The sequence below is a fragment of the Gopherus flavomarginatus genome, chromosome 5, assembly GCF_025201925.1.
Source record: "Gopherus flavomarginatus isolate rGopFla2 chromosome 5, rGopFla2.mat.asm, whole genome shotgun sequence".
NCBI classification, from domain to species: Eukaryota; Metazoa; Chordata; order Testudines; family Testudinidae; genus Gopherus; species Gopherus flavomarginatus.
Genome location: NC_066621.1, coordinates 39507717 through 39530007, shown reverse-complemented (window position 1 = coordinate 39530007; position 22291 = coordinate 39507717). Strand labels below are relative to the sequence as shown.

At 51.4% G+C, this 22291-nt stretch overlaps 1 protein-coding gene across 3 annotated transcripts in view; it reads right to left on the bottom strand.

Moving 5' to 3' along the window:
• MYRF (myelin regulatory factor) overlaps positions 1 to 15483 on the bottom strand; it is a 121906-nt gene extending 106423 nt beyond the window's left edge. For all 3 annotated transcript variants that reach the window (XM_050952791.1, XM_050952792.1, XM_050952793.1), the window contains exon 1: positions 15385 to 15483. In XM_050952791.1, the coding sequence (XP_050808748.1) occupies positions 15385 to 15430 (46 nt within the window). In that variant the 5' untranslated portion in view covers positions 15431 to 15483. The remainder of the gene's footprint in view (positions 1 to 15384) is intronic.
• Between the last annotated feature and the right edge of the window lie 6808 nt (positions 15484 to 22291).

The window sequence follows — 22291 nt, the reverse complement described above, 5'->3', positions numbered from 1 at the left end:
CCCTTGGGAAGTCACTTCATCTCTCTGAGCCTTAGTTCCCCAACTGTAACATGGAAATAATCATCTTTCCTTTCCTTCCCCACTTTGTCTGCAGGGCTGGCCCTAGATATTTTGTCTCCCAAGATGGAAAATGTTTCCAGAGCCACTCTTCCCCCAAGAGCACAAACCAAAAACACTCAGGGATTTGGTACCCCTGCCCAGAGAGGCCACCCCAATGGCCAGTCCTGTTTGTTCAGCTTGTCTATATGGACCATATGCGCTTCAGGGCAAGGACGGTCTCTTACTGTGTGTTTGTCCAGCACTTCACGTAATGGGGCCCTAATCTCAGGTACAGGGGCCAGTCACCACCACAACACAAATCATAACAGGGAGTAACACCTCAGTAACATGAGACATCTCAACAGCTCTTGGATATTAGACCTTTAATGGAGAAGTGCATTCAGAGCGCTCAGTAAATCCAGAAGTATCAGTTTGTGAATCAGATGAGTGGGAATTAGTGAGAGCCAATCCTGCAAAGCCATCATCTTCGACAGGGTTCTTCACATGAATAACATTTCCTCCTGTGAGTAATTTGCAGCACGGAACCCTAACTTCCTTTGAACTCCCTAGTGCTCTTTGTTTAGTTGCTGGACTTCGCTCAACCTGAGCAGTGAAACAAGATGAATCAGTTCTACTGTCCAGTGCCCGTAAGTTCCTACTAACTGGTCAGTGCTGCTGTGTCTGCGTTTCCAGCACTGCACAGAGAATGTTTAAATAAAATAAACCACTTTTTTTTCATTTCAAGATAGTATAATGAAAACTTTACAGTCCACATGTTATGGGTCAGATCCTCAAGGGGTGCAAATCAGTGTCTCTCTATTGGTTTCGAGGGAGTTACGCCAATTGACATCAGCTGCAGGAGCCGTCCATAATCCTGAGTCTAAATCCTGAGTCTAAACTGATTGACAGAGTCCGTTCAGGTTTCTTAAATCAAATGATTGTGGTCACTCCCAAAGGCCTTGCACTCTCTCAAACCAGTGCAGCCCCACCAAGAATAGCAGCAAGAGAAGCTCTCGCATACACAGGCGCTTCTACCACTAGGCCACAATGATAAGAATACCTGTAAGCAGACAACACTAGCGCTGCTACCGCTGACAATTCCCAGTGTAGACACACGTAAAACAATTGTCTACTTCACCTTGAAATATTCCTTGGGATAATCAGAACCATGGTGCCTGAGATAGGACTCCCCACATGTGTGACTGTCATAGCATCCTGGAAGCAAACATCGCAGCCAGAGGAACCCAGCTCTCAACAAGAGCAGAACTTCACTGGGCAAATCAGCACGTCTCTAATTATAAATTCTGCCTCTTGACTCTTGGGCCAACCACATCGCTTCCCTTTATGAGTCCCTCCAGCAGCTTTCCCATCAACACCATATCTTAGCGCAGTTTTCATCCTGGCCTTCCGAGCTCTCCGCAGTTCAGCCCTTCCCCATCTCGTTTCTGACTGTGCCCTCCTCACTCCTCGGGGGCTTCACCAACAATACCAGTCTCAATGGCCCATTTATTGCTTCCTACTCTTCTGTATGCACTTCACCACGCTGCCCATCTGCATGGGACCCACCCACCAAGCCATCCCCCCCCGCCCCTGTTCCAGAAACTCATTTCTCCTACAACCTCGTCAGGAAACAAGCTTAGAATTAAAACAGAAAAAGAACCACCCTCACCCCACCCCACCCCAAACCATGCCTAGGATTTGCCAATGGATCACACGTGTGGTTTAACCTGTAGACTCTGCTCCTTGGGGTAAGGACTGGCATTTTTGGTGCAGTGCTCAGTGCCAAAGACGTTCTATCAGCATGCCACAAATAATGAAAGACCCCCAATAGCCCTAATTCAGCACAGCATTTAAGCACATACTTTACTTTAAGCAGATGCTTAATCCCCATTGAAGTCAAAGGGGCACATAAAAGGGCTCATTCCCCGCCAGAGCACCCTCCTGTGGCGATACAGGCAAGTCCTGCCTCACTCTCCCCTACAGTGCCTGATACCAACTATGTTGCCCATCTTCTCCTCACATATCAGACTGATGGTTACCACCTCTCCAGGGACAGAAATGTCCCACTCAGAGTCCAGTTCAAGCCCTGCATCCAGGCATAATTTATTAGTATAACAGCAACCACCAGCTGATCCCTCTTAAAACAGACAATTCTTGAAATGCCACAGTAAGATAGATTAAAATGCAGCAGTTCTCCATCCCCACTCCAGGGCCCCATTCTCCAGGCTGGCCACCCAAGAGCTAACTGCTCCACTCCCCAGGTCTTCTGGCCCTGTTCCAGAGCCCCATTCTCCAGGCCACCTGAGAGTGAACAGTCCCTCTTTTTCAATTCCTGGGCCCCTATTCCAGGGCCTCTGGGAATTCGCCATGCCTTCTGCAACATTTTTCCCACAGTCCTCAACTCAGGGCTTCGGCAGGAGGGCTCCTACACCCCAGACTCCTTTTGCCTACAAGTCCTGCTCGGCTTTTTCTCATGGGAACCTCTCTGAAGAATCAACTCTCTTTTTTGGGGCTCTACCTGCCCTGACAGAGCAGGTTCTTCCCTTTTACCTCGGAGCCTGCACATGAATGTTCTACTTGGCCGGGTTCCTCAGCTCCAGCCAGTTCTCACAAAGTGCTCTCATCAGTCCTCTTCACTGCCAGCTCTCAGGCCTCATGAGCTCTTTCCAGGCATCTCTCACTGCATTCCCTGCAGCCCTTCCTTGTTCCCCATTCAGATCTACTGCCTGGGTCTGTACAGAGGACAGGTGTCCTCTACCAGGGCCTGCCAGGAGGTAACTGGTTAGTTGCAGGTGAACAGGACCTGTTCCCTCTTAAAGGGGCCAGTCACCCTGTGACAGGGCATAAGTACGCATTTAAGGGCTTTGCTTCATCAGTGCCAATCACAGCCATTTGTCAGAAAAGAAATGCTCAAGGAATAAGGTGGTTGATTGACTCTTTATCTGGGTTGCCGTTGGTTGCCTGATTTGTATTTTGTAAAGAGGCATCAAGAGATTAAAAACCATTTATCTGGAGAATATTATTAGCAACACCTAAGATTATTACAACTAACCAGTTAATAAAGATTTAATTTAAATTCTCTTCATTATTTGCATTTGCATAGAGGCTGCAGGCAAGATCAGTGCCCTATTGTGCAGGGTGCTGTACAAACACATTGCAGCACGCAGGCCCTGCTCCAAGCAGCTTACCGATTGACAAGACAGTCAAGGATCAGGAGGGGATGCGACTTCCCAAGGTTACCCAGCATCCCCGAGCTGGGACTGGCAAAGGAGCCTTCAGGCCTGAGACTCCCAGCTCTCATTCACTGTGGGCATTTAACTCTCTTCAGTTCTTTTGGAAGCCCTAGTGGCTTATCCCCTTGGCTATGCTGCCTCTGCAGCTCCTCTCCTCCATCAATTGCGATGTTTGCTTTGCGACAACAGAACCAGCCTAGTCGATCTGACACTTTGATTCTCATACAGTAGCCCAGTGCTGCAGCGTTAGGGTGAGAGCCTCTGTGGGGAAGATTTAAATCTCACCAAAAAGTGTTTCCATTGGTGTTTTTTTTTAAAAGGAGTCATAGATTACAAGGCCAACAGGGACCACGGAGCTTGGAGTCCCCACATTTTGGATGGCATGTACCTGTCAGCCTGTCTTTAGCCCCTCCACACTGCTCCTGCTGAATTTATACCCAAGCAGCATGTTGTTTTCAATCCTGTCTCCTTTTTGTTCTTACTCTTAGGGTAGTTTGCAGATAACTATGGAAAATGAATGGAATAAAAGCATCCATCTGCCCCAATGAAGCGGAAAAGAGTTACAACAGATATGGAGAGAGAAAAGGAGGTGGGAGAGAGGATGGGAAAGAGGGACGGACAGAGAGAGGGGGAGGAGAGGGTGGAAGATAGGGAAAGGGAGCAGTGGTTGGTGGAGGATTAGAGAAGGTGAAGTCTTTGTCTCATGTACCGCTGCTCACCTGCTGGAATTTATGCTTCCCTCACAAGTCACGGAACAGAACAAATAAGGCCATTTAATAATCCATCCCATGTGTTTCTAGCCGCCCGCATGGCCAGAAGAGCGGCCCACATCACCATCCCAGGAGGCCAAGCTAGGGCCCTGCTCTGCCCTCCCTCGCTCTCCCACACTGCTTGCCATTTGTGTTTTCCAACCGTGGCTGGCTACTCTCCTGGGGCTTGCAATTCTCTCCCAGGGATCTCTCTCCCGCCATCTTTGGTAATGGCATCATAAAGTTCAGCATGATAAGTATCTGGCTCAAGGTGTCACATTACACTCCTTCTACAGGAGGGAAGCGCTCCGCTCAGATACACCCTTCATCATAGTACTCCAGTGCATGCTACAGGGGCAACTCCTGCTCAGCCAGGCACCCCATCATCATCATGTATGATGGATCGCCCTACCATGCCCTACCCATTCAGACAGCATTGGTTCACAAGTGTACACTAGGAAGCCACTCTGCCGCAGCCAGCAAAGGCACCTTAGGAACAGAGGAGAGGGGGTTACCCAGGGGACAGGCCAATGGGTCCCAAACAGTAGGGGGCACTGTAGGAAATGGAGGAGAGCACCCTGGGGACAGGTCAATGGGTTCCAGCCAGCAAGGGGCACTGCATAGAAAGGGGAGGGGGTGGAGAAGCCACCTTTATAATGAGATGTGTCCATGGGGATCATTTCCCTCTTCCTGCTAAAAGCACACCTTACCCTCCGGAGCATGCTGTCCTCCTGCGGCCTCTCCCCTGTATCTAGGGGGCTGCTCTTGTCTCGCTGGTTACACCCATCAGTTTGTCTTTGCAGGGAAGAGACAGGAAGGAGATGTTTGTCTAAGTCTGTCTCCCATGAAGGATGCTGCCCAGAGATGACTAGTACTAAGAGCTGGCACATGGGAGGGGCACCCAACGGGGAATTACAGACTCGGCTCAATCAGTCCTTTGCTGGGCTCCTGTTTGTGTCTCCAGAGAGCTGCTCCCCGTTCCCTGGCAGTGCACACATTGAGTTAATCATTTCTCAGATCCATTTAGCTCATTGGGGTTCTTATCAGACAGCGCAAAGTCCAAGGGCAAGGCCCAGTCAATCAAGAGCAGGGAGTTACCCAGCATGCTGTGCAAGACAGCCACCCCACAGCTTTCCTTGCTGGATGCTTGACAAATGGCATATTGTGCTGGGAACTTCCAATGAGGTCTACCCCCATGGTCACCTGAGCTGTGGGCCAACAAGGGTATTGTCCTGGGGTCCTTCAGCCGGAGAGAAGACAGGCAGTGCAGGGGAAGCCATGTTACAGCCATGAAGTCCATTGGACTCTTGTTTAGAACAGAGAGTCTACAATCCTATGGGGTGGGGGGCAGGAGCCCTGCACACACAGGGTCAGCCCAGCGGACATATCAGACATGGCCCCATCGGGGTGGTGGTAAGTTCATGTGGCCCAAGCCCAGGACTAGAAGAGTCTAGGAGGTCCCATTCTCTCTCTCCCTTTAAAATGCATCTGCGGTCTGTATTTCTAGGTGTAGAAGAGACCAGGACACAATGAGGCAGAAGAAGGAGCCAGCCACAGCCCTAGTGTGGGGCAAGACCCCTAGGAGGAGGAGCAGCCACTGACCTAGGGCCAGATCAGTCACAGACAGAGCCTCTACAGCACTTGTGGGCAATGAACTGACAGAAGGGGCCAGTTCACCCCAGGTGTAACAGCACTGGCTTTACACTCCGGATGAATCTGGTCCAAGAACCTTGGCTACCTCCCTGCTCTAGCAAAGCAGGGCGAAAGGCTGAGAGAGACCTCATCGCAGCCAGTCGCAAACACCGACTGCACCCAAGCCAGACAGAAAAGCGGCTACCAAACTGCACAAGTGGAGCCTTTGGGGAGCAAGGGTAGCCACCAGGACCAAAGGAGTGGGCTCAGGGGCTGCCAGCTGGGCACCAAGCCTTTCCCCTCTCACTGAGTCCAATCCAGCCCCGGTTCAGAGGTGACTACGAGGCATTCCTACATGATTCTTTTACAGTGCAATGAGCTCAGTGACCTCAGCCTACTCCCAAACAGATGGGTCTCTGTGTCGCAAACCCCATCCTATCCAGCACTCGTTGGCAGCCTCACTGTTGACGGTTGGAGCAGAGAAGCCAAAAGCTGATTGTGGCCAATGACCAAACTTCCTGCTCCTCTTAGGCCTGAGCCCCCTAGAACACACTGGGCAAGGGGCACCCTGTGGTGCTGCCAGCACTGCACCTGTTCTGTGGATACAGCAGACTTCATTCTCCTGGGTCACCAGTGCACAAAGCCCTCTCAGAGACACCATGAGAGAGAGACTCTGGCACAGGTCATGTGGCGAGCTGGGGACAAGGAGCGTACCAGCAAATGGTGCCCCTGCTCCTGTTCCCGGATGGACAGTGAGCACTCCCCGCTTAATCGTCAGAGCCTGTTCCATAAACGCTTGACACTAAACGCACCCCACCCCCAGGGATGCCCACCAACAGCTCATGGCAGCTATCTGAATACTTATTCTCCCAGTCGGGCGATAGGTCACTTTGGTCACCTGCTATTGTCTGTGCCCCCCACTGGATGACTCACACTTTTATAAACCAGAAAGAGGGCTCGGACGAGCAGTTTCTGGTTCAGACCAGCTCACGGTGTGTCTGCAAGGCTTCTGCTTTCCACCAGCCACCTGGCACGTAAGCATTCACTGTAGGAAAGGGCTGCAGGCACCATCGGAGCAAAACATTCAGGGTGGCTTCCTCACAGGGTTTGCCCAGCTCTGGCGATGCTGACAAGACCAGAGGGCATCTCCATTCTCCAGAGGTTCGCCAGACCAAGCAAGAGGGAAGCTCCCCAAGGCTCTGCTTCCCCGTCAGGCTGTCTCAGTGGAATAATTAGCACCTCAGCTCAGTTCAACCCCTGCCCTCCTGCCTCAAATTGCCTTCTCCAGCTAGCACTCCCAGCCACCTGTGCCAGAATGGAAGCCCACATCAGGAAGAACTTGCAGCAAAGAATGTCTCAGACCCCGGTCACCCGAACTCCAGAGGGAACCTCTGTGGGCATTAGCGCATGTTGCTCTTTCTGATTCGCAGCACCAGGAGTAACTTCGAGTCTCTGCATCAACTGCCCTCCCCGAGGATCTACTCCCCTCCCCCCATATATCCTAACAGCTCTGCCCTTCTCTCACTTCCTCTTCCCTTCTCCCCTCCCACATGTTCTCAGCCCCAGGGAAAGAGGCACCCATGTGGCACAGGCGAGGGGAAGTCGGTTGCACCTGGGGAAGCATTGTCAGAACTGTGAGACCCTGGATAGGGGAGAAGGTTGTCCTGTGTTGGGCTCACACCTGGCGGCAGGATGTGGCCATGGTTCCTGGGAGCCTTCTCCTTCCATCCTCCCAAGACAGGTCACAGCTGCTGTATCTCCCTGTGCCTGGGAACAAGGCTGGCATTCAGTGGGTGCTGGGTTCCGTCCTCTCCCCTGCAGGAGGCCTGGAAAGGGGGCCATGCTCACCAGTGGCCTCAAATTGCCCACTTTCCTCTGGGACCCAGGTGTAGATCCAAAGCAGACAGGTGGGTTGGGGAGGTCAGATGGCAGGATAGAGGAGAGCAGACAGGCAGACAGAGAGGAAAGCTCGGGAGTGGAAGGGTTAAGGGGCCCTGGGCAGTTACCTGCTCGGATCCAGCGCATCCTGAGCGTGGTGACAACAGGTGTCACGCTCCAGCATCCCCACTCCCCCTCTCAGTCATCCTGCTGTCTCGCTCAGCTTGTGTGGATCCCAGCGCTGCTGCTGGCTGGGTTTTCTATTCTCTCTGTGAGGGGTGGGGGGCAGAGGAGGCCAAGAGGCTGCCACCTCTGCGCAGCGCCTCACTCTAACAGGCACCCTCTGGAATTTGGGTCTTCGGGGGGATTACCGAAAGGGCCGGTCATGTGTTTGTGCTGTACCAGCTTCCCCAGTGCCGTTCTGTCACAGGCTAACTCTGCTCACTGAAATTCTCCACACAAAGCCTCTTAGCTTCCTGCCTGCAGCAAGCAGCCCCTAGATAGACGGCCACCTTGCGGGACCCACTGCCCCCCATCCATCTCCACACAAGCAGGGCCGAGCATAGACATCAGCCCCGGAGCAGATGTGTCCTGCGTTCAGAGTGGGTGGCTCCACCAGCTCTCCCAGGGCGCGGCGAAAGGCTCTCTCCATTCACTCACAGGCCAGAGCAAAGCCAGAGCACCTGCGGTTCCCCACTCAGTGTCTGCACTCCGACTGGATGAGATTGATTCCCCTGGGGAAAGCTCTCCTCAGAAATGGCAGCAGTGGGGAGCGCTCAGAGGAAGCCAGTGCAAAGGCTGAGAGATGGCAGCATGGCTGAGCCAGCAAGCCCTGAGGACCGGACAGCAGCACAGCTGAGCTGGCAAGCCTGGTAGCCAAGGCTGAGGAGCATTTGTGAAGCCCTGTCCCTGGATAAATCCAGAGCATCTGCTGGTGATTCAGGATATGGGGCTCTTCCCTCTGAGTCACGGATGACCCAGCCCCACAGCATAGCGCTATGAGATCCTAGTCTGCTGGAGGGGCCATCATCCAAATGAGACATCAAGCTGAGGCTCTGATCTCTTATGGTCATGAGAGACCTTCACAAGAAGAGGGGAGTGAACCCTGTGTTCTGGGCAAATTTCAGCTCAAATAATTATGTTCTGCCAACAAAATGCTACCTACATTTTCAATTAGATATGGCATCATGGTCAATTCCTGTCCCAAACTCATGTAAAGTGTTGCTGTGTGTGCTAACAGCTGTCACGTTCCACCTCAGAGATGGCTTTATTTCAGTGGTTGGGGACGTGACCCCCTACTAAATATACTAAAGTCTGAAGTCCTTTGGGAGCCAGCTGGATGAGAGGTGCAACAGAGATGCAAGCTCCCTGCACTCCTCACCCTGCTCCGGTCTCACACCTAAGTATCACCCCACCCCTCTCCAGGGCAAACGTTGCATCACCACTCCCATTCCCACAGCCACCTTTCCTTTGCACAGGGCGGTGCGGAGGATCTAAGAGCCAGGACACGTTGAGGCTGTGGTGTCAGTTAGATGTGCAAGTTCACAGATTCAGCCTATATCCATGTTCACGGCACTTCAACAGTATTGCCTCTGCCTCCTACGGAGCATCCCTGCCTGGTGCCTAGGCATGCAACCTCCAGCTTCCACCCTGCAGGCCCCAGGCTTGAAGTCCCTCTTCCCCCTTTGCTCCCATTATGATAACCCATTTGTTCCAGTTGTCACAGGAGACCCCCAAACTGCCCATTTGGGTCCCATCATCCCTGCAGTACCTCAGGAAGTCCTCAAATCAGCTTCTCTCTGGCTCCTTTGGGACCCCTCAATCACATCCTCACAACACCCTGGCGGGGTAGGAACCTGAAACTATCACCTGTTTTGAGAGGCCTCCCTATAGGCTCACTAACAATGAGCCAGATCCTCAGCAGACATAAATCAGCCAAGCTCCAATCACTCGAGTGGGGATGTTTTGCTTCAGCTGAGGATCCAGCAGCTGAGAAGAATTCTGGCCCCTCTTTCTTCAAAGACCAACTCTGTTCAGCAACTGATTTTTGCTCAACCCTTGTGTGATTGCTTATTGTTCCACTGCATTATTCAGTCTATATTGAAAAGTTAGGGTGACACAGACACAGCACTCAGAAGGTGTGAAAAATTCACACCTGAGCGCTGCAGCTATGCTGGCCTAACTGTGGTGTAGACATGGCTATACTGACCTAGTTGCCGTCACCCAGAGAGGTGGATTACCTACAGTGACAGAAAAAACCCTCCACTACTGTGGGAAGCATCTACACTATGGCTCTACAGTGGCATGGCTGCCGTGGTGTAGCTGTGCTGCTGTAGCGGCTATAGTGCAGACACAACCACATGCCAACAAAAGGATAGGGAGTGGTTAGACCAAGAGATGAGAATGGGAGTCAGTAGATCCAGGTTCAGTTCCCTGATTTTCCCTCATCTGACCTTGGGCAAGTCACTGCAACACTCTGCCTCAGTTTCCCCATCTGTAAAACAAGGACAACAGTCCTGAGTTGCCTTGCAGAGGGGCTGTGTTCCCTAATAATTCCTGGAAAGCCTGCTGAGATCCAGGATGGAAGGCACCAGAGAAGGGCACTGTCTCAGTCTCATTAATACACACACTGACTAATCATCCACTCGCTTCCTGGATGATAAACACCAATACACACTCACTCATTCACACTCACAGCTGAGAGATTCCTGTGACCTTTCAAGCAGCTACCAACAATTCAACAGCAGGGCCATGGCAACCCTTGTGAGCACATGAGCAAACACAATCAGTCTGTGTACTCACACACACACACAAACAGGCTTGCTACACACAGAGGAACTTTACCCACTAACACCCTACAAAAAGATTTAACAGGCCAGCCCTAAGACAGCTGCCAAGCGGCCATCCACCCCCAGTCCTGCTTGTTCTTCCTTTTAAAGCCGCTCGGCACATCTTTCCCGATGTACATTCCTCAACTACCTCTTATCTCGTAAATTAGCCGAGAGAGAGAGATCCCGAATAGCTGAGCTCTGTCGTAACTGGTTCCCTCGTGTGAGTGTTAGGCAGGGAGGAAGGTAGGGTTTCTAGCAGGGTGCCAGCCAAGGGTCAGGCTTTTTATACTCCCCACCTTCCCTTTGATACAAAATACAAACGCTCTAGGTAAACATTGAACGCTGCAGAGACCAAACTTAACTCCTTTACCTTCCCCGCCAGAGCCTCTGCCATCCCACTCTCTGGCGCAAGGCATTCCATTTCCCCTGCTGCAGGCAGCTCTGCTGGGTGGTAATGTGATGGCCACAGTCAGACCCAAAGAGCTAGGTTCTTTTGGACTAATGATAGGGAAATGTCCGTCCAGAGAACCCTCAGAGCCTATACTACCAAACCCAGCCTTTTCCCACAACATCATCCTCCCATCCGCAAAGCCTACACCCAAACCTCCTCTAGATGCCTTAAAAGCCTCATTTAATTCCAAATCACCTCATCCCTCCCAAATCTCAGAGCAAAGCCCCAGACGTTTCCATTCTCTCTCTATCTCCTAGCTCCATGCCAAAGCAGCAAACTCCTACGAGAGAGAGGTGGGTAACTCCAGTCTGACTGAAACCAGGAAACGTCTTCCTGAAATAAAGTCCCATATCCTGAGATTTTCGGACCCAAGGGGAACCAGAATCAAGCTCACTTCTCACCAGCCTGGCCCAAAGCTGGGGACCTAGGATCTAAGGGATGTTCACTCACAAGGAAATGGCTGCTTAGGCAAAGTGCAAACTTAAGGATGTTGCTGTGACACCAGGAAAAGCTTCTACCCTGAGCGCCATACTGACACCAGTTTAAACATGGAATAACCCTTTCCCCATAGAAGATTTCAACAGTCCTCTGCAGAAGGATTTTGCTATGAATAGATGTGTAAATACCAGAGACAGCAATGTGCAGGGGACTGGACTAGATGACCTCTCGAGGTCCCTTCCAGTTCTATGATTCTATGTAGACTGAATACGAGGCGAGGGGTTAGGATCTCGTGGGTTTTAATCCTACCTGCTTCCCAAAGGGTTGCAAGGATTAATTAGTTAACCCTTGTACAGCAGTTCAAAAATATCAAGTGCTAAAGGATTATTCATAAATATGGTGGTGTGCTAACAGCAGACTCGGATCTGGTGAGACTCAATTTATAATAAAGTAGAATAGACTCTCCGAATTATTTCAGCATGTTGCAATGTGCAGAAAGAAATTCCCGTTACTGTGAAATCTCCACTTACTCGGAGGGTGCTATGGAGAAAGCAAAATGAATGCACTCTAAGAGGGGAAGGCTTGATTCAAACATGCAGCTTTTCATGGGAAGCAACAGGGATACTCAGTTTAAAGAAGTTACTTGTGTGGATATGAATCAGTCCTACTAATGGAGTTTATCCTTGTAAATGAATACACGTCGAGCATGCCGAGAAGAAACAAGTTATGTTTGTTCACCTCTATACTACCCATCCAGCGATCACTGATCTCTCAGGACACTGAGATCCCAGGTTAAATCTGACTCCTTGCTGGAAATCTAGCAAGATAGCCACCAACCTTCGATTCCTAATAGTTGATGATCAGTTTCACCGTTCACTCCTTCAAAACACCCTGGATAGCTGGCATGTATGAGAGAGAAAAAAGAATCTTCTCATCACCCCTTTCCACATGCAGTGATCCTTTGCACTAAAGCTTACGCCTCCATTCCCCTCTCATCCTCACCTACCACAGCATAACAGACACTGATTAACACAACGGAACAGGATGAGCTGCCCATGGGAAACGAACTGCCATGCTGCAGGCTGCAGTGCAAACTAAGAGCGAACATAAAAAAGTTACACAATTGAGCAACTTGCAGACATGAAAGAAGTGTCCTGCAGCCCCAGTTTTCTTCACTTTCCACTTTCACAGGAGAAGGCTGGAGCAAGAGATTTTTAGTGTTCACCAAAAATAAATCTATCAGATGGCTCTCGAAACCCTGTGAAATACAAAACACCCCCCTCAAAGTGACAACCAGAGAAAGGCAACCGAAGTTCACTGCTTCTAAATATCACACAGCACAGCACAAGTGGGGCAGCCAAGGGTGGGGGGTGATGGAACTTAGAAGCTAGGAGAGTGGGGTTCAGTGGGTTGAGGATGCAGCTGGATTGGGAGTGGGGCCACCACTCCCAACTGAAAGCAAAGGCTGACTAGGAAGCAGTTTGGTGCATGTAAGAGCCTCTGGAGCAAGGCTTCTGGCCTAGTTAATCCTGTTCCACATGGGACTCAGGATCATGACTAGAAAAACAAGAGAATCTTTTCCTTTTGAGGAAAAGAGAGAGAGGAGCTATAGAGACATCAAAGGGAAAGATTTCACAGAAACCAAAACAGGAGAAGAAACAGAAAGAGAAGCAGCCATAGTCCAAATCATTAGATAAAGCACCTTCCATTGACCATGCATTCATTTCCCTATGATCTGGGCGGCTTCCATGGTAAACAAGCTCACCATCATTTCCACATACAATCCCCAACCCCCTGTCCTCCCATTAATACGGTATCAGCAAGCTGCACTCCCCAAACACAGAGCGAGTGAATCTCAACTAAAAGACCAGCAGGAGAGGGGCCAAACTCTGGGCTTGATCAATGTCTTGAGGGCTGCATTAATACAATTGGAAATTATACTGTTACCACCAACACAAGCTCCCAGGACCTGCTATATCTATATCTTCCCTTTGCCACAGGCTCTTTGTGCAATGAGCTGGATGCAAAGGGCAGATATTCTGCATATGCACACCTGAAACATTAGTCAGTTTCCCACTGCTGCCGCCCTTCCCCTTGGAAAGCAGATTAGCAGAGACCACAGGAAGAGGGCTCTCGAGGAGACTGGGGACCGAGGAGACTGGGGACACATAATGAAGAGAAAGAGACAATACCAAGAAGAGGGAAAGAGGTGAGAGAAAAAGAACTGACAAAAAAAGAAATGCAGAGAGACAGAGCAAAGAGAGGTGCACAAAGATGAGGCAGTGAGGAGAAACAGCAGAGGAAAGAGGAATTAAACAAAGGTCAGAAATGGCGGCAGGGCCCCAATTGCTCCATAACCTTCATTCAACTGAGTGATTCTTAATGCAACAGTTTAACTTTACTAACTATTCAGTTATTACTAAAGGGTCACATTCTACCCTTGATCTTTGTACAGAACCCAGCAAAAGGGGCCTGATTCGCCTCTTGCACCAACATTACGCTCCGTAACTCCTCTGGCCTCAATGGTGTCACTCCTGATTCACACTGGTGTTAAGAGGAGAATACAAGCCGAGGTCTTCTGGGGATTGGGGGAAATCTGTGTCTCTGACTGTGCAGCGACAGCCTATGGAAGCTAATTAAAAAGGTGATTTAGCCCTCAGCACAGAATGTTATCGTAGGTCTGATCAATCGGCGGGGCATTTGGAGCAGAGGACTAAGCGTTCTGTTAGCAGTCCCTTTCCAATGGGATAGAGGGAATGGGGAGGGAATCTGTGCTGATGTCCTTGGTCTGGGAGCAGGGGGATATGGGGTGATGGAGATGTACTGAAGTCCTCAGTCAAGGAGCCTGACATCCATGGTGCATGGCTACGGGGACTGGTCTGGAGGCCTTTGGTCTTGGGGTGACTGCAGAGGCTGGACTGTTGCTGGGCTCTGTGCTACAGTGAAGACTACGATGGTGGCATGTGTCTGCTGGCAGCCTGTGTCCCTGCCCTGGTAGTGCTGGGACTGGCATGGCCCTGCTCTGTGGTAAGCAGGTGGCCGGCTGATGGCCTTGTCATGGGGCGACAGACAGAGCCCATGCCTAAAACCCAGTCTGAGGGGCGCTTGTGTTCAACTTCCGCCATCTGCGGTGAGGGCAGGTGCCCAGTCACAAGGGCGGCCACCGGGACTCAGCTCCCCGCTGGGGGTGCAAGAGCTGGGGATGAGCACCAGTCTCTTGGAGCAATTTCTGTGCCCAGGTCCCTGCTGGGGGGTATGGGGTGTGGGTGGTGGCCTGATTTCTGTGCCCAGGTCCCCGCTGGGAGGTACGGAGGAGGGGCTGATTTCTGTGCCCAGGTCCCCGCTGGGAGGTACGGAGGGGGGGCTGATTTCTGTGCCCAGGTCCCTGCTGGGAGGTATGAGGGGGGGCTGATTTCTGTGCCCAGGTCCCTGCTGGGAGGTACGGGGGAGGGGGCTGATTTCTGTGCCCAGGTCCCCGCTGGGAGGTACGGGGGAGGGGGCTGATTTCTGTGCCCAGGTCCCCGCTGGGAGGTACGGGGGGGGGGGGTGGGCTGATTTCTGTGCCCAGGTCCCCGCTGGGAGGTACGGAGGGGGGGCTGATTTCTGTGCCCAGGTCCCTGCTGGGAGGTACGGAGGGGGGGCTGATTTCTGTGCCCAGGTCCCTGCTGGGAGGTACGGGGGGGGGCGCTGATTTCTGTGCCCAGGTCCCTGCTGGGAGGTACGGGGGGGGCTGATTTCTGTGCCCAGGTCCCTGCTGGGAGGTACGGGGGGGGCTGATTTCTGTGCCCAGGTCCCTGCTGGGAGGTACGGGGGGGGGGCTGATTTCTGTGCCCAGGTCCCTGCTGGGAGGTACGGGGGGGGGCTGATTTCTGTGCCCAGGTCCCTGCTGGGAGTTACGGGGGGGCGCTGATTTCTGTGCCCAGGTCCCTGCTGGGAGGTACGGGGGGCGCTGATTTCTGTGCCCAGGTCCCTGCTGGGAGGTACGGGGGGGGCGATTTCTGTGCCCAGGTCCCTGCTCGGGGTGGGGCGTGTTCTCGAGTGCCTGGGTAGACGTGGGGGATCAGTGGGGATGCAGCAGGAGCAGACACCCCGCTCTGGCCGGGGGTCCCGGGCTGCCCACCGCAGACTCTCACCTTCAAAGAAGCGCTGCAGAGCCTCCGTCTCATCCACCACCTCCATAGCTGGGCCATGCACCGGGCCGCCGGGCTAGTGGCCGAGCCCGCAGGGGGGCATCCCCCCGGGCACGCAGAGGGGACGCCCGGGGGCTCGGGCCGCACAGCGCCGGCGGGGACCGGCCCCTGAGCGCTCCGGGTGCCCCGCTCCGCTCTCCCGCCGCCTCCGCGAGCCCCTCTGCAGAGCCCTCAGCAGCCGCCGCGGCTCCCCCCGGGGGGTGTCGGCCCCGCCCGGCCCCGGCAGCTGCCCATCGGCCTCCGAGAAGCAGCAGCAGCCCTGACACTCAACTTGGGCGGCTGGCTCCGGGGTGCCCTGCCCGCCGCGCCGCTCCTCCCTCCGGCTCCGCCTCCCGGCCCGGCCCGGCCCCTCTGCTGGCCGCCCCGGGCAATGCAGGCACCCAGCCGCGGGGAGCCGCTCCCCTCCATCGCCCTGGGGGCGGCCAGGTTCACCTTCCTTCCCCCACGCACCCACCCCCCAGGCTGCACAGCGCTGCCATCCCCGCTCCCCCACGCGGGCGGCCACCCTCATGCCCCCCTTGCCCTCCAGCAAGGGGGGTTGGTATTGTATAATAGCTCTGGGAGGTCCGCACGCCCCCAGTGAGGGTCACTCTGGCTGACAACACCTCTCCCCTCCCCCGTTTGTTATTGTAGGGTGGCTTGCATAAACTGGTTTGTTTTTTATAGGGTCTGTCAAGCACTATTTTGTCACTGGCCTTGCCCTCTGTCAGGCTGAGCTAAGCCCACTGCTTTGTTAAGGTCAGGAACAGCGGTAGGGGAGGGGTGCGCACACTGATTTGTTAATGTAAGGTCGTTCACAAACACAAGCCTGCCCACACTGGCTCCTTAATGTAGACTTGTTTTGGGGAGGGGGGTTGCACTGAACACAGGCTTTGTAGAGTCACTCACAAACACTAGCCTGCCCACACTGTAGGCTGTCTGGGGGAGTCTGGAGTGCATTGATTTGTTAGTGTGGGGTCTCTGACGGGAGCTAGACTGCCAACACCGCTGAAAAATAACCACAAAGCATGTGTTTTGGGAAGAGAACCTGAGCCAGTTTACAAAGAGATCTGAGAAAGCCACTTAGACCTTTGGCCTTATGGCCCACTTTCACCTCCCTGGATGAGACAACACTAACCGATTTGTCACTTCCAGAAATGCCCTCCGTACGTTTCATACAAACTACTTACCCCTCCATCACCGCCAGTGTCATGAGAGAAAGAGTGAGTGTCCTGCCAGGGCCCCACTTTGCTTAGGTTCTGAGCACTCAATTCCCACCCCTAGGAAGAAGACCCAGAAGGAAAGAAAGAAACCATCGTTCCTTGACACCCCCTTTCCAGACAAGAGCCTCATTAACATTATCATTATTTTTGCCAATCACATCTTAAATTTAACAGCAAGAGACGGAAAACAAATAGTTTGAGACCTCCACACAAGCCCATGGGTCCGATCCTCATTCTTAAAACCTGTCATCGTTCTTTCTTTCAATGGGGGGAGGGAACATTTGGGTTTTCTTCCCCAGATGTGTCCACAATCAATAATAATGCCTCAAAAACATAACAGTACAGTAGCTAAATGAAGTTACAGTTATCTGACCACAGTTAACCAAAGGCAGAACCCCTGCCAGCAGAAGACTGTGGGCCCATTATCTTCTGGGCAGATAAAGCACACAATGAGGTTTTGTCCATCCCCACAAACCAATTCAGAAGGGCAGATTCTCTTATATATATAAATATATTTTTCTCTCTCACACAGCTGTGCAGTGACCAATTCTTCTCTGGGGAGTGGGGAGGGGGCTGAGGTTTGGGGATAGTAATAGGTCTATTCTTTCGGGGTTGGAAAGCAAGAGCGCAACAGCCTTTTTTTCCTCTCTCTTTCCATTAAGACAATTGTTATTCTCCATTACATCCCATCCCCCCGCTCCCCCTCTACACACACACACTCCCCCTGCCCACAGACACAAGCTGCGTGTACCCGGGGAGGAAGCAAAACATTTCTCTGCGGAGGTTGACGTTAGCCACAAGACTTGAATCAAAACCCAGCTCCAAATGCTCCCCCAAAGCTGGATCTGGACGTAATGATGGGTTCCACACACACAGTGATGGACTTCGAAACAGAATTAGACACCTCTGAACCTCATGACACACAGAACCAGCTCCTGATTGGCCAGCACCAATTCTAATGAATTTATTTATTTCCCTCTGTTTCTGCTTGGAGATTTGAGCAGTTGTTTGGTAGTTGAAGGCCAGATCCAATCACCCTTACTCACAAAGAACAGCTACCTATTTCTCATGTAGCACAGGTACAGGCAGACTAAGTTGCTACTCGATGTGAGTGCAGGTGGCTGGATCTGGCCTTTCAGAAGCAAGTGCCTCGCATGCTTCTCTGTTATTTCAGTCACTTTTCACTCCCTTATTCTTCTTTTTGTGGGTGCGTTGGCTGATTTGTTCTTGGTTTTTATACAGTTCCATGATCACGTCAAGCATTGGGACAATGTGTTATGGGGGAAAGGGGGCTGACAAGGACTTTACCCCCACCAGCTCCCTGTCCTGCCATAGGAACCTCATTTCTGCCCTGCAGGTCCCTGTTCATTCAGATCCTGCACTCCATCACTCTACTATGGGGCTCCCGGATGCAAAGAGAACGGAGATGTTGAAAAGCAGTAATTCAATGGGGCATGATCTGTGCTTTTGAAAATCTGCCTCTTGATGTCTGTACTGTGGATAGCTCTCTGAAAACATCTGGGCAGTGTGCAGTGGCAGTCAAAAAGGTGAACAGAAGGTTAGCAACCATTAGGAAAGGGTTAAATGATAAGACAGAAAATATCATATTGCCTCTATATAAATCCATGGTACACTCACATCTTGAATACTGCGCAATGATCTGGTTGCCCCATCTCAAAAAAGATATATTAGAATTGGAAAAGGTAGAGAGAAGGGCAACAAAAATGATTAAGGATTTGGAACAGCTTCCACACGAGGAGAGATTTAAAAGGCTGGGACTGTTCAGCTTGGAAAAGAAGAGACTAAGGGGGGATATGCTAGAGGTCTATAAAATCACGACTGGTGTGGAGAAAGTTAAAGTGTTATTTACTCCTTCTCAAAACACAAGAACCAATGAAATGAATAGGCAGCAAGTTTAAAACAAACAAGGAAGTATTTCTTCACACAATGCACAGTCAGCCTGTGGGACTCATTCCCAGGGCATGTTGTGAAGCCCAAAACTATAACAGGGTTCAAAAAAGAATTAGATAAGTTCATGGAGGATAGCTCCATCAATGGCTATTAGCCAAGATAGACAGGGATACAGCCCCATGCTCTGGGTGTCCCTAGCCTCTGACTGCCAGAAGGACGACAGGGGATGGATCACTGAATAATTGCCCTGTTCTGTTCATTCCCGCTGAAGCACCTGGCATTGGCCACCGTCAGAGGATGGGATGCTAGGTTAGACGGACCATTGATCTGTTGCAGTATGGCCATTGTTATATTCTTATTCCCCTAGATCTGGGCTTCACTTCCTCCCTTACCACTCAGCCAAGGGACCCAGACTTCAGGCCAGATCCTCAGCTGATGGAAATCAAGGTAGCTGAACTGAAATCAAAGGGACAATGCTGATTTCCACCAGCTGAAAATCTATCCCATCCTAAAAGGAGTCCCCTCTCTAGAGGCCAGACATGGATTTAGGGGGGGATTTTCCAAAGAGCTCTGCATAGGCCATTAACTCCACATGCAGTTAATGGACATTGCCCCCACTGTGCCCCCCCATTGAAATCAGTGGCTCATTAAACCATTGACTTCAATGGAAGCACAGCTAGGCCAATGCTGGGCACTGACTACTCACAGGCCTAACTCCTATCCTGCACGGTCCTTGCACCAAGAATTCGGCTAATTAAATCTTTAGCTTAATCCCTTGCACACAGCTCTTCCTCCTGATCACAGGTCTTCCTGCAAGACCCCCACACCTGGGGAAGAGGGCAATTCAGTTTCCCTCATCACTGAGAATGCTAGGAAAGGAGCGACATAGATTGTCATGTAGCATAAGGAGACTGACAGGCAGGAAAGAGGGGAGAACATTTGGGAGAAAATATGTTAGTTGGTTGTGCTAGCTCGTTGCAATTCAGGTGTGGGGATCAGCCAGGACTTGGGAAATTCCCAGAGCTCTCTGGAGCCCATTGACTATCCTGTGATGAACTGGGAGGCAGGAGACAATTTATAGGAGTAGCAGGAGGATCTGTAGTCTTGGCTTCAGTTAACCAAGTGTGACAAAGCTACATCAGGAGACCAGAGTTATTGTGGGTCACTTTGCTAGTGACCGTCAAGCAGTGAAGAGAACCTGTAAACAGGCCTAGCTGAAAGGAGAACGAGCCCCTGTCGGTTGTGACAATCTGTCAGGGAGCAGTTTAAAACTGTCTGAAGATACTGAAGAGATTTTAGAGCAGGTTGGCAATAATATTGATCTACCTTGAGTTTTATACCCTTCTGTCTGCAGTCTGTGTAATTCTTCCGATGGGATTTGCGCCCACACTTCCCCAAATGCAAATTCCTCAGTGTAATTCGTTTTAATGGAAAATAAAGAGCCTTCATCCTAGCCCCCATGAGAAACGCTACAGCCCAGCAGTGTGCAGTGTTCAGCCCCACGAGATACGCAACGGCCACAGGGTGTGCACTGCGCAGAGCCATGAGAAATGCTACAGCCCAAGGGTGTGTAATGAACAGCCCCCGCGAGAAATTCTACAGCCTGGCAGTGTGCACTGCTCAGCCCCCACGAGAAGCCCAGCCGTGTGCACACTCAGCTCCCACAAGAAACGCTACAGCTCGACGGTGTGCACTGCACAGCCCCCACAAGAAACACTACAGCCTGAGGGAGTGCACTGCACAGCCCCCACAAGAAATATAACAGCCCAAAGATGTGCACTGCACAGCCTCCACGAGAAATGCTACAGCCCGAGGGTGTGCACCGCTCATCCTCCACAAGAAACGCTACAGCCCAGCAGTGTGCACTGCCCAGCTCCCACGAGAAACGCTACAGCCCGGTGGACTGCACTGCTCAGCCCCCATGCACACCTTTCCAATAACTGTGTAGAGCCCGGTACCCCTAACACAATACACAGAGCAGTCGTGTGCTACCCTCCTTACTAGAAACAGAGAAGGGATTTTAAGAACGATGAATGGCCCTTTGAGAGTGTCCTTTTAACTACTTAAACTGTAACAGAGAGTAACTATTAACCATTGGCTAAGTGTCTTCCTACATAGTAACTTCTGAGCATACATTCAGCCTGTACCCTGGAGATGCAGGATAAACACATGCTGGTTTCTGGTGTCTGCTCTACAGGGTTGTTATAAGAACCACCAGGCCAATGACTTAGAAATAATTTATGGAATAATTTGGTGACTTCGGGCAACAGTATCAACCTTGCCAGGTATTTGTACAGAGCTTATCGCCACGGTATCTGAGCACCTAATAGGTTCTGTTTATCCTCATCACCAAGGCATCAGGGGAATCTCACAATCACTAATGGAGTTTGTCCTTAAGATAGGGAAGTATTATCCCTCAGTTTACAACTGGGATACTGAGGCAAAGGATAGATGCAGTGACTTCCCAACTTCACCAAGAGAAGGGACCTAGTTTTAATTCCACAGACTTAGTCCCCGCTGAGTGCCAACTTCAGTCTCACTCAGTTTTTTACCCACATTCACTCTTCTCTCCCCGTTTCCTGAAATGGACAAGATACTCATTCCTTTGCTCACTTTCTTCTACCTGCATGAATTTCAGCATTGCCCAGAGGCCTTCATCATGATCCCTGGCCTGAAGAGGAACTGCTGCTGCTCGCTCTCTCTGGATCTGATTAAGGGTAAGAGATGTGTTGTGAACACAGTCCTGAAGAGGGTAAGGAATGAGCCCTGTTTTAGCTGCTGTGGAAAGGAGGGAGAAGAGTCACTTCCAGAACAAGCCAGGACTCACCATTACATGGGGGTTATTGTCTAATTAACAAATGAACTCTAGGAGAGATTTTTAAACTTACGAAATTAAGTGGTTCTGCTTTAAACCACCACTGTAACCTAGAAAGTAAACTCTGTAAGGGTCTCATCATGGGATCAGACCTTAAGGTCACCCCAGCAGGTGCCTCTCTTTGCTTTTCTCCAGAGTCCCCTTCATGGCATATTGTTTGCTCTTTTTCTCCCTTCTGCTGTTTTCCTCCATCACTTTCTCTCTCACAAGCTGTGTCTTCCTCCGTCATCCTTCTCCCTCCCTCACAGACACACTCCCTGCCTCATATCCTCTAGGTCCCGCTGTCTGTAAACACTGCTCCCTCTATGTCAGATAGATTGATTCTGAGTGCAAGCCAGGAGGAGGGAGGGGGATTACTCACCCAAGGTGTTCAGCACTAAATCTCAAAGTCCAGCATTACAACAAAAAATAATTAAACTCCCCCTCCAAATCCCAGGGAACGGCCAGGCCTTTCCAACAGAGACAGAGCCTCAGAGCCTGTAGGCCTGTTTCCTCTTGCTGCCTCAACACCAAACCAGGGCAGGATCCTGATTCCCTGCAGAGTGGCTAAAGGGGATTCCGTCAGGTACAAGGCTGTTGATGTCACCTACACCTACGTGGGGCACACCGGTCTGTAACAGCAGCCTATGAGTATGCCTGTGTCTATTTCCAGCTGAAAGGGGTCAGCGGGGCCAGAGGAGCTGGAGTCACTAAGTCAAGCTGTGGGGATGTGGATAGATACCATAGATACTTGGAATCACCTTTTACCTGCTAGAGAGCAAGGAGTGAGGGTCATTGTAACCCTGTCTGTGAACTGGGAGCAAGGGGCATGGCTACTGTGTTATGGTGACCCCATGGCCCCAGCTCATTACTTTTTATGTGA